Source organism: Herpailurus yagouaroundi, unplaced genomic scaffold, assembly GCF_014898765.1.
Source record: "Herpailurus yagouaroundi ecotype Mexico unplaced genomic scaffold, PumYag 67235, whole genome shotgun sequence".
NCBI lineage: Eukaryota > Metazoa > Chordata > Mammalia > Carnivora > Felidae > Herpailurus > Herpailurus yagouaroundi.
In genome coordinates this window covers 718,598-731,406 of record NW_024420070.1, presented here as the reverse complement: position 1 = coordinate 731,406, position 12,809 = coordinate 718,598, and the positions used below count along the sequence as shown (strand labels likewise).

General features: G+C 44.6%; 1 protein-coding gene across 5 annotated transcripts; it reads right to left on the bottom strand.

The window, feature by feature from the left end:
* Positions 1-433: 433 nt before the first annotated feature.
* Positions 434-12,434, bottom strand: GPRASP3 (G protein-coupled receptor associated sorting protein family member 3). Of its 5 annotated transcripts, none has more exons than XM_040467157.1 (5): positions 12,130-12,395; positions 9,280-9,440; positions 3,639-3,739; positions 3,166-3,257; positions 434-2,427 (listed from the first exon to the last, which is right to left on the bottom strand). In XM_040467157.1, exon 5 carries the CDS (start codon positions 2,131-2,133, stop codon positions 469-471), a length of 1,665 nt encoding a protein of 554 aa, XP_040323091.1. In that variant the 5' UTR covers positions 2,134-2,427; positions 3,166-3,257; positions 3,639-3,739; positions 9,280-9,440; positions 12,130-12,395; the 3' UTR covers positions 434-468. The 5 variants fall into 5 exon arrangements, 4 of the variants coding, with proteins under 4 accessions (XP_040323091.1, XP_040323092.1, XP_040323094.1 ...); XM_040467158.1 differs by having other exon boundaries at positions 3,166-3,242; XM_040467160.1 differs by lacking the exon at positions 3,166-3,257.
* Between the last annotated feature and the right edge of the window lie 375 nt (positions 12,435-12,809).

Sequence of the window (12,809 nt, the reverse complement as noted above, 5' to 3'; positions counted from 1 at the left end):
AGATTACAAATTCAATGATTTTTTTTTTGCCATTTGAAGCCACAAACATATTTAAACAAATACTAATGAAGAACTTAGTATACTTATGATGAATTGGTTCACTATCTTCAGTAAAATGTTAAAAAGTTCCCCATCTACACAAGACAAAAATCAACAGATGTTTTCAGCATATGATACAATATTCATTTGGTATCTCAAAAATGGTATAGCTCAAATATTGGTTTGTAATTCTTTCCCCTTGGCTGTATCTTAGCTTTTATTAGTATTATGCTAGGCTAATAAAACCTGTTAAATGTGAAAAAAAAAATGGTATAGCTCAAAACTTGAAACTGTCACAGGTAATATCATGTTAAAGATGTAATTTATAATGTACACACTGTAATAATCAAAACATTATGCAAGGGCCTTTTGGGACAGCCTTTTAGAGTCTTAAGATTGTTCAGTGTTCACTTTTATTTCTGGCTCATTTTACATTGTTTCAATAATTCCTTTAACCTCACGGAAAATGGCCATCAGTGTATTATAATTCATGTGATCAACAACTACAATTGAGCCCTTTCTGATATGCTCCTTTATGTTAATAAATATGGCCACAGCACTAACGAGATTGGCTTTTGCCTCCTTCTGGTTAAAGATGAGTTTTAATGCTGCTAATGTCTTTGTATTGATCATGTCTCTGGCTGCAGTTGGATTTTCAGACATATTCAAAAGTACTTTTAAAACAAGATTTCTGGTTTTACGATTTCCCAGGGACAGCAAGTGGAAAAGTTGTGAAAAGTAATTGGCAACAATGTGGTGATGGTCAGAATCAGTAGTCAGTTGTCCTAGTATCTTTAATCCAGATTGCTGTCCAGGTGAATTCAAGGGAAAAGACATGGTTTCCTTACACATATGCTTAACATGTAATTCAACCTTGCGTTGTCTCTCATCCCCAGAAGGAGGATTCAGAGTAATTACAGCCTTTTTTCTGATTTCAGAGGAAGGAAAACTGAGCAAGCTTTCAATAAGCGTCACTACACCCACCTCATTAATAAACTCTTGGGCAAAGGGATGAACCTTAATGATCCCCATTGCAATTTGAGCTATTTTATGAATGAGAGGATCAGTAGTTGACTTAAGTAAGGTAACAAGTTTTTCAAATTCCTCAGAATCCATATAGCATTCCATTTTGCAAGGGCAAGCAAATGGCTTAATCCCATTCACTTCCCTAATCCTGATTTGGCGTCTAATCTCCTCTATGGTCTGGATGCAAGGGCTAGAACCGAATGGATACTCAGGGACAGGCTGTGAGCATGAAGTAGTGCTCCTAGAAGTGCTCCTAGAAGGGCATGTTGTTGCCACAGGTAAAGAATGGGTATTTTCCTCAGCTGAGGCCAGGACAATATATGAAGGAGGCTTTGTCTCAAATGGGACTTGGGATCTAAATCCTAACACTGCTGGAGTTACAGCAGGGGCTTTGGGCCAGATAGTTACCTCAGACCAGTCCTTGGGCCTATTTTTTTCATTAATTTCATCCACAGGCTGGGGCCTAACTATCCTGCTCACAGGTCTAGGATTAGGGTCATAACTAGTTTCATCTCCATCCCAAAACCAGTTCCCAATAACATTTTCTTCCTCTTCCTCCTCAGCCCCTGGCCTAGCTTTGCAGCTGGCCCCGGCCACAGATTCCAACTTTTCAGCATAGGACAGAGGATCAATACCACCTTTACCTTCATCCTTAGCATTAGAATGATTATTGGCCTCTTCTCCACTCCAAAACCAGGAACCAACATTGGCTTCTTCTCCACTCCAAAACCAGGTATCAATACCAGCCTTATGTTTACAGGTGGACCCAGACTCAGCATTAGCCTCAGCCACAGAACAAATCCCAGATACTTTAGTGGCCTCATCTTCAGCTTTGGGACTAAAATATGCCAGGCCTCTTTCCTTTATCTCAGGAACACTCCTGTTCTTAGACCTTGCCTTCATCGCTGCTGTTGCATCAGCTTGAGATTCTGCCTTGGCTACTGCTTTGTCCTGGGTCTTAGCTACAGGTCTGACTATGCCAGTAGTCTCCCTCTTTGCTTCAGCTTGCACACCAGCCTTTTTTTTAGCTTTGCCTTTGTTTCTAGTCTCATTCTTAGCCCCAGTCATGGTTAAATATCAGTTACATAGATAGCTCTATACAGTCTTGGCCTTGGTTTTCAATGTGTCCCAGGTCAATGTCTTAACACTCTTTCACTGGATAAGACATAAACTTTGTGGCAATAGTCAGTCGTCAGCTCAGCAGTCACACAGTCCCCTTTCCAAACACAGAACCTCTGTCAACAATACAGAGAAAAGACAGAGGCACTTAGTCTGAGCGAAGATGATAGTTCCTGAGTGCAGACCTGTTGAAGGTGATGATCTGCCACTACAAGGCCACTACAGCCACCACTGGAGATGGACCTGAGGTGGAAGAAGAAAACAAGCTTTAAGTCTCTTCCAACTGTGCTTCACTATGCAGAGAGCCACACATGATATGAGAGACTAGAAATGGACTGTGAGGTAGAATAGTAGAAAACTCTATTCCCTCATTTTATCCCTTCCACACTCCCACACTCATGCCCAACAATATCCTACCCAGGCACTAACGCACTCTTTTCTCTACAACACATAGGAGCAGGGATGATGGAAAAGTTTGCTGAAAGTGAAAGAGGCTAAGAAACATCCAGGCTCTTTGGTATACTATATGCTACAGGTCTATCCAGGTAGGTCTCACACCAACCTGTACTGATCTGGTGCGATTTCCTCCTCCTTCCTTACTTCTAGGATCAAAAGCCCTACAGCCAATTCACAGGCAGACTTTTGGACAAAAATACAGGAGAGTTGGAATTGAGCATTTGGTAGACAGACATTTACTCTGGATTGTAAACCAAGTGTCTGTCTTTCCAAATCTAGAACTTTGGTTATATAACATTTCTGGTCTCTTTGGTCCTCCTCATGGCTTCCTACCCCATTTCCTGGGTATCTATCAATTACCCTGTAGGCACAATACTGGCTTCATTTATCCTCATTTTCTATACCCAAATGTGAGGATAGAGGTTATCTGTAAAGTTGGAAGACAATGGCTCCAAGATATGTTTTAGGCTTGCCAATAGCCTATTTACATCCCCAATCATTACACATGCTCATGCTCACACTCACCTTGAATCCAAATGAATAGTTTGCGTCTTTTTTTCTTAATTCAAAGTGAACAACTATCTACATATTTCTACAGGAACCTATAAAGGAACAAACTTAAGAATAGATAAAAAGACATAAGAGAAACCAGAAGAGATTGAGCTAGCCCAACAGCCATCACAAGCATTATAATACAAACTTTTGTTTATTTAAGGCCATGTTAAATGTCTCCCACATGTCTGATCCTACCAAATGATTCCACATCAATTCCCCCCAAGACCTGCAACTTGTCTAATTATACTTCCTTCCAATTTTGAATTTGGTTATTTTCCCAGCAGAGACTACACCTCTTTTCCTGAACAAAATATGAGATGCAACAGTAGATAGTGAGCAACTGTATTTTGAAAGCAGTCAGTGAAGATAACAGGACTATTATTTTAATACCATCTTTGCATGCCCCTACCCTTCCACTTTCCCCATGCAAACATATATCCTACCTCACTGCCACCTATTTCAGCCAGCCCACACAGCAGAGGTCCTCAGGAAATTCTATCCTTTACACCAAAGAACAGTTCTTTAGCTGGAGAAGAGTCACACCCTGCAAAAACAAAGAGGAACATTCAGCAAAACACCAAGAGAATATGTTGACAATCGTAGGAAAATATCAGGTTAATAAGACAGATACCCAGAATTCAGGTCCTGACACTACCTTTTGAAGAATCAGGAAACAAGTAAATAAATGACATAGGCTCTAAAATGACCCTTCAGAAAATACTCCCCTCTATTCTGACCCACCATTCCCACACCTCAACATATTAAGTGGGCTGGGATGTTGACAAAAATGATCCTGAAGGAGAAAGGTGGATTAATACCACACTATTTTTTTATACCACACTATTTCTTTAGAAGGACCCTTCCTGTTAAAGGTGGTCTACTCCTTACTCTGTCATTTCCTTGCATTTAATTGACTGCAAGATATAAACATGGAAGGCAATAAAGCTGCTGTATTAAGAGATGGGTAAACATTTCATTTTGATGTCTTCATAATCTACCCACTCAAATGTCCTCTTGCTAAATGTGCCAGATCTACCCTGCAAAGATTTTGGCATCAACCAAGCGCCTATGAGAAGGGACAGCACCCAGGGCGAGGGGCCCAACAGACTCCTTTACAGAATCAAGACCTGGAATAGCAGACGCCACCGGCCCACCACATCCGCCAATTGAGCACAGAGCTCCTAAGCCCCATCCCCGCTCTCGCCCCGGCGGCCTCCCCGGGTGCCCCCCACCCCAGCTCCCGCTCCGCCATTTCTTCCGCAGCAGGCTCCCCCCACAGCTCTCTCCCGGCACAGCACCGTCGAGGGCGGGTCATGGGTGCCTGGAAAGCTGGCTGCGGAGTGGCTGGCGCAGTTCGCCTCCACAGGATCCGAGGGAGCCTCTCCCGCCAGCCCCCATGCCCTGGGCCCGGCCCGCACCGGTCACTGCCTCTCCTCACCAGGGGTCCCGCGGCGCTGCGCACCTCTGTCACGGACAGGGTACGACCCGGTCGCCTCCCCCTTGCCAGGCTGCCAGAGGCTGGGGTCCAGGCAGGCTGTAAGCCGGGCGACAGTGGGGGTCCCCCCACCCCTCCCCACGACAACCCACTTGCCTTCACAGGCTCAAGGTGCAGGTCGTTGTCCTCCCCCTCTTCTCGGAGCTCCTCACTCGGACTCCCACCACCTAGCGTGCTGTCAGAATCGCAAAAAGGCGTCCCGCCCCCCCGCGCTGCAGCACCAAACTGGGCAGGGGCTGCGCAGGATGCGGCACGAACGGCTCTCAGCAAGGGTGTCGGGAAGGGGGGCGGAGGGATACAGCACGAATGGGCTAGACGCCCCCTCCCTGGCCCACCCTAGTTCCGACCCACGGGGGGCGGGGCCAGGAGGTGCGCCAGCCTAAGGGGCGGGCTCACAGCAGCCCGCCTCTGCAGACCTCCGAGGCGACCACCCCCTCATTGCTGGCACCGCAATAAAAGGGACCTGGGGACGACTGGCAGTGGGGGGCTAGGATCCCTAGTTCAGGGTGGTGGTGGTGGTAGTGTGCTGCAGGCAGCAGCGGATGGATATCAACCGTCCTTCGGTTTGTGAGAATCCCCAGCCTGTTCAGTGTCTGCCCGCCTCCAACCACCCCCCCCAAGCCTGCCCGCCTCCCACCCCCCCACCCAATCCAGCCCGCCCTCCTTCCTGGAGGCTGATGGGCTAGGGGCTGTGAGAACAGCAGGATGAGAGGGGAGAGGCGACTTAAGGCCAGACCACCTGGCCCTCCTGGAGTCCTTCTTTCATTGTTTCACAGAGCCCTGAGAGGAGGAAGTGGGAGGGGGCTCTCATGGAGGCCTCACCACTGAGCCTTTTCTAAAGGAAGGCAGACCTGCACCTCTAACCTGAGAAAACCAACCACTGCTCTGTGCCCACCCTTTCTGCCACACTGCTTCCCACCCCCACCCCTCATTCAAACTGGTAATATGCCTTGCCATTTCGCAGTCCCCACAGTTGCCCAAGAAGGAGGGCCTTTCCCTGTCAGGACTTGCACTGGGTCATAGGATCTTTCCTGTCTGTTGCCCCATGGTCCGGTGTCAGGATAGTCCTGGCTCCTTTTCCACTATCCTATCTATCAAGTCTTCGCTTGTAGTCATGTCCAAGCTCTCATGATCTTTGGCAATGTGGATATGTGGCACGGATTAGAACCAGCTTGGATCTCAGCCACTTGCCATACACACTTGCCTAGTTTATCCATTAGAGCTGTTAACATATTAAGCTTACTTATTTTTATTCCCCAATACTTACTAATTCTGCATCATATCTGAGTCTGGTTCTGATGCTTGCTTTGTATTCTCAAACTGTGCTTTTTCTTGCCTTTTAGCATGGCTTATAATTTTGTGTTGAAAGCTGGATATTATGCATTAGGTGATAGGAACTGAAGTGAACAGTCCTTTAGTGAGAAGTTTTGAAGTTAAGCTGGTTAGCAGTTGGGCTGTGGGTAGTTTGCTGTAGCTTTCAGTGCTATGGTCTTCAAATTCGTCTAGTGTCTTTATTTTTACCTCCCCTCTAAACTCTGGGCTTCCCTAATTACTCCTTGCAGAGAGTCTACATCTTGCAGCTCTTTTAACTATACTCTACTGTTATGACAATGGAGGCTTGTTAGCAATGTGACAATGTGTGGAGGAGAGCAAGTGTTCTATAATCTTATGATTAAATTCCAGTGTTTTGTGGACCTGTGTCCCTAAGCTATGACCTTCACAAGTGTTTCTTAGTGTCTTTGTCTTCCTTATGTGAGAATGGAAGTCTAGAATGGACTCAATAGGTGGAATGCCTTTTCCTCAGCTGGGATAAAGTTCAGGGAAAGGCTTTTCCACTGGAAAGTAGACCTTTATCTTGGAGAAGGTTCTGGGTCTATTTCCCCCTCCTAGAGCCATGTGGTGATCTTTCTGAAATGTTTACTTGTGAGAACCTGCTGGACTTCCTAGAGGTAAAGCCCACTAAATTTCTAAGCCAGCACGTCCCCATGGGGTTTCTTACTCTCAAACTATTCCACACTCATTACCTAGAAATTTGTCAAAATTACTATTTTTATGTTTATGTTTCTAGCAGTTTCTGCTCTGTGTAAGTAGAGAGAGAGGCTGTGACTCTCCAGATTTGTCTTTTCTCCAGAATTTGGGGTGATTATTTGCCCTGTGACCTCAGTTCTTTGATGGGTCTAAGATAAATCATTGCTTCTCAGTTTGTTCAGTTTTTTTTTTTTTCTGTTTAGAAATACAGGAAGAATGACTTCTAAACTCTTTACATGTCCTAACTGAATCTGGAAATATGGCTTATGGATTTTAATAGGGTAGCTAAAGACCAGTGAACACAGTGTTTGTCCTCTTCCTTTCAGCTATATATTAGATCTGGGAATTAAGTTGCCCTTGAAAACCAAGCTGCTCCATAAATATTGGCTCTTTTCCTTCCCAGGTACAGAATATTTATGTGGCTCCCTGAATCTGGCATCTCAGCCCCCAAATTCATAACTTGGGAGTGCAGATTAGAGTTCATACTTCCAGATTCAAAGTTCCTGGTGGTGAGCTCTGAGCAACTGTGACTCAACCCTGGGAGAAAAAAGTCATCTCTGTTACCATCACCACCAAGAAGCAGATTACTATACTACTAGGTGCTTGCTTAGACTAGAATGGCCAGTTTCTGAGTCCTGGAAGCAGGTTCCGAAAGGAGGCTCTACTGGAGCACCTGGGTGGCTCAGTCAGTTAAGCGTTCTGACTTCGGCTCAAGTTATGATCTCGCAGTTCATGAGTTCAAGTCCTGTGTCAGGGTGGGTGCTGACAGCTCAGAGCCTGAAGCCTGCTTCAGATTCTGTGTCTCCCTCTCTCTGCCCCTTGCCTGCTTACACACACACTCTCTCTCAAAAAGTAAATTAAATTATAATTTTATTTTTTAATAAAAATTTTTTAAAAATTTAAAAAACGGAGTCTCTCCTTTGGAACATGGCCAGACTTCAGAGCCAGGCAGTCCAGAACTTGAATAGAGAGTTTTTTACTATTAATTATTTGTGTCACTTTGGAAAAGGTACTTAATGTTTTTATCTGTGTTAATTCATGTCTCAGAAGAGGCTGGTTAAAACTACTTCACAGGATTCTTGTGCACACTAAATTAGGAAGTATCTGATATTCTGAAATACCTGTAGGTTATCTCTTTCTAGTTCCTTTTAAAATTGTGATCTAGCCATATTATGAGGTGGGCTGGGGAAAGTAGAAAAGAGTAGATGAGAACTCCATGGTGGCTTTTCGTGGTCATAAATGATAAGAAATTGCCACTGTGCTCTTTGTCTCTGTAACGTCAGTACTTTGTATACTGTGTTGCTTACCATGGCCCTTTACAAAAATAATGTCATTTTTGCATAATGTATGTCCCCCCCTCTCCTTGTAGTCATATAGCACAGGGAGGCTGATCCCTGTTCCAGGGGTAAGTCAACTTGCTCCAGGGGTAATCCATCCCCTTGGTACTCTCTGGTTCAGGAAGGGGTGGCGATATAACGGTACTCAGTGAGGCATTAGAAGATTGCAAAAGGACTTCTGAGCAAAGTGTCCTCACTCATAAGAAAAGGCCATCAGGAAACAGTCTCCTTAACCCTGGGTTCTCAGGGCCCTCTTGGTTCCCTCCCGGCACCTCAGACCAAAGCGAATACTTTTGTCCCTTGTACTGCAAATGGCAAAAAGGAACAATTAAGAAGTCCTGTCCTTGTAAAACATTCCACTTGAGGTGTTGACAGCTAGATGACCTTGAAAGGGCAGGAGGGAATGTTACAAGAAAATAATTATGTTGTTCCCTAATGGGTGACTACACAAAGGAACATTTTTAGAATTAGGTAATGCCCAGAAACATAGATAATGCACACTACAAGGAATTTGCTAAAAAATATAATGCTACGCTTGTTACAATAAAGTGGCCAGTCTAACACACTGCTGTTGTCTGTGTCCATTTATTTATTTATTTTTTCGTCGATGCTGTTCATCCTTTGGGAACCCCTGGACCTGCTGGGGCTGGACCTCGGCACCAATGTGGCCTGAGTGCAGGGAAAGTGGAGAAGGGCTTGGACTAGGGTGAAGCGCCTGAAAGTGAGTGCTTCCTAAAACTGTGTCCTTATCTCATTCTAGTGCTGGCCCTGACTTGTAAGAATGTGTTGAGAGATAGAGATAGAAAGTTAGGGCCTTGAAATTCTCCAGAGAACCTGGGAACATTTTAAAGATGAGATCCCATTGAAAGTTGCTCTTTTGAAACTGGGCGCACAGTAGATGGTCAGTGAGTGATAACAGTTCAGCTGTACTATAAGAAGATACCTTTCTTTCATTCATGACTGGATTGATGACAAATCTGCTCTAATTTTATCCTCAGGCAGCAACATTTTAAGTCAAGTGATATTTGAATGGGCCCTGATATTCATTACTTGAGATAGCCCATAATATTTATCCAGAAAAGGAGCATAAACAAAAGGGCCATGTGAGTAAAAAAATTAATGGATGATCCTGGCCCCTACAAGTCATACCCAAGGGGTGATCAGAACAGAGATAATCATCTTTATACTTAGGGACACACACACACACACACACACCACACTTACCCTGCCTCTTTCCTGAGATTGAAAAAATCCACAGGTGTTAACTGGTAAGTATCTGCTTCAGGTTGCACATGGGACTTAGGCAGTATCCAGTGAGGCCACAGTATGAAGTTCCCCAAATATAAATGTGGTACTCCCAACAGGAATTCTAGGCTGAGGGAGCTCTAATGAGAAAAAATATACAGAAATTATAGAGAACTTTAAAAATAGTTTAAATTGCATGCACTTGCCACAAAAACACATGCTGATTTTTTCACCCATAATACACTGGTAGGTTCTGCCTTCTTCATTTTTAATTTGTTTATATATGATAAATAGGATCAGAGACAGATATTAATCTACCGGTGGCTGCTAAAAATAGAGATGTGTAACATCATTGTTCCAACATCAGTTATTCGACACCAATTACCTGGAGTTAGCACCAGACTCCACAGGTTTAAAGGTGCAGTCCCCAACAATACTGCCCCATTTCAGATCAGATGCCAGTTACGAGTCAAGGGAACCACTCATACTTCTGAGTGACCAGTTATAAATTCAGTATTTCCCATGATCTCCTCAGGTTTGATAATTTAGCAGAACAACTCACAGAACTCACTAAAAGTTCTATACCTAGGATTATAGTTTTATTATAAAGAATACACACAGGACAAGGTGTGGAAAGTTCTTAGACACACAGCTTCTATGCCCTCTTCCCATGGATTTAGGCCATATCAACCTCCCTGGATATCAGTGCATTTACCAGTCTGGAAGCCCCACTGATCCCTGAGTTTTCATTGGGGTTTCCTTATGTAGACATGATCCATTAAATCACTGGCCATGTGACTGAACCCAAAATTCAGACCTCCCCTCTTTGAGAGTTCCAGCTGGCCTAAAGTTCCAAATCTAGTCACATGGTTGGTCCTAGTGGTGACCAGACCACAATCTGAAGCCAAAAGTCACTTTGTTATTATAACAAAGACACTCCTGTCACTCACTAAATTTGTTAAGTTTTGTGAAGCTCTGTGCCAGAAACCAGGAACAAAGTTTAAATATATTCTTTCTTATGCCACACTATGTTTGAGGTATTCTCGTTTGTCAAATTCTAAAAACACACAGACAATAGAAAACAGAGCTTGAGGGGAAAGACTATAACCTGAATATTGAACCCAATACATGTATTACCAGAATTCTGGAGAGTGGAGGGAAGGGGATAATAACAAAGCAGGCAAGAAGTAAGAGAGGAAGAGGTAGTCCTAGGTCTCAATCTCTGTAATTTTATCTCACATGCCTTCTGCTCAATCCTAGCTTTTAAATGTAAAAAGGTGGGCCTGAAATATTATTATGACATGATTTCAACTCTATACTGAGTACAAAAATAAGGATATGAGAAGGCTTAGTTAGGAAAACTCATTACTTCCTGGTGACACTTCCTAAACTATCCAGTGGAGGCATGGGTGGGGGGGGGGGCCCATTCAAATAGAAAGAGGTTAAGTATTTACCAAGGGCTGGTACCTAGGATGAGACCAAAGAAACAAGCCGTAAGAAGGGAGCAGAGAACACAGTGCAAGGAAGAAAGCAAAGTGTCTACAGAGGGAATCATGTGAGATCAAGAGTTTCTGTCAGTGATTCCCAGAAAGAACCTCTTCTGAGGCCCAGGACAACAGTGGGAGGGAGGCTCAGATCAAAAAGAAACTTTTGTGTTCCTAGAGGGAAGGAGCTGCTGCCTGGGGCTAAGATCCAAGGATCCTGTTGGGAGAGGAGAAACTTGATGGTTTCCTAATGAGAAATCCCATGTGAAGGGCACAAAGCCCCTAGGTTCCCTCCTCCTGAGTCTGTTCCCTTCCCCATTCCTTAGAGCTTCTCAGATTGGGGTTTATTCTACTCTTGCATCTGTTGGAAGCTGGAACCTTGGAATATAAGGCAGATATATCCCTGCCTCCTTTTCCCCCACCATCCCCCCAAATTTGGTCTGGTCTCAGTCATCCCCAACATTTGGAAGACAGACAGAGTGAATGCCAACTAGGTGAGAGGAAAGGAGTGCAGCTCATGGTTCCCATTGTTGAGGAATTTTTTTCCCTCTAACCTTCAAGATTTTTCTAGCTGGAGTAAGAATTAAATTGATGAGACAGATCAAATAAATAAAAATAAAATGAAATAAGATTTAAATTCATACATACAGGGAAGTCACACAGACAGGAGATTCCAAAGACAGGTAAAATGAGGTAATTTGCCATACCCAACTAAGAAAGGTAGGGGTTTGGGACTTCAAAGGGAAGGAAAGCAATTATTAAAAAAGAATGAATATTTGGTAACCAAATATGGGAGTACATACACAAACAATAGGACATACAAAGGAATTGTAACAGATACTTTGCTAAATTCCTCCCTGTCAACCACCCCTAGCTCATATACTGTGGTTATCTATGGAAGTAGTTGTCTTCCTGCAGCAGGTCCTCAACCTAAATTTTCCTCAGGCAATTAGTGGAGGAGGTCAAAGTTTCCTCCTGAGCCTTTTGGGCAATTGTTTTCAGTTCCAAATAATCTGCATGCCAAAATGGCATATTTTGGGGCAGCCTGCCCTAGTTCCCAATACCATTGTCACAATCCAGCGCCTCAGGAGTTCAGGAATTGTCACCTCACCGTTTCCTTTCTCTGGTCTCCCCTGAAACCAACTCCCTCCTTGTGTCCACCTCCCTTACTCGACACACAGTAACAAAGCCACACACAGCTGGGCTGGGCGGGGAGCCTGGGAGTGAGGGAGGGGTTTTCAGAAGGCAGAAGCAGAGACCCAGTAAGGTCCGAGGCACGTCTTGCACCAGGACTTATTCTCAGCCACCACATCCCATGGATGACATTTCCCAGCCTCGCACCCACCTCCTCCAACAGCAACCGCTGCTTCTCTCCACGTTTGCCTCCTGCAGGATGACTTCCTGCCTCTTGAGTTCCTGGGCAAAAGACTGACCCCGGCTAAGACGCTGACAATAGGCTGAGGGGTTGTGCCCTCTACCAACAAATGCTGTAATTGCGCTCGCCTGAGAGATCCGTTTTCAGGTTAGTGCAGCATGGCGACACCCACCCACTCAGCCCAATATTCTACCACTCCTCCCACGGCCGTCTGTCAGTCGTCAGGTGTATATCCTTCCTGTCCGCTTTCAGTACGACACACCTCTGTGCTTGCGCAAGAGAGAGCATGGTCACGTGACCCACCACTAGCTTCACGTGACCGTGTAGTCGGTCGGTCTGCCGCATCCCTGCATCATGGATGGCAGAATCTTCTGCCCCTGAGGTTGAGATGCTTGCTAGAAGAATCTGACGCTCCAGGTGAAGATAGAGAGCTTAAGGAAGGCTGGATTTAGAGCCGGAGCTTCCAGCGCTAGCGCTAGGCCTGGGCCTTGCTCTTTAGGAGCACAGGGCTGGCGAGGAATACTCGATGAGAAAGGAGTTTGAAGAGGAAGTGATTTTTATTAATCCGTGTGATACTCGGGCGACATATTAACACACACACACATGCGCGCGCACACACACACACACACAGAGAACCTGTCTTAAAAAAT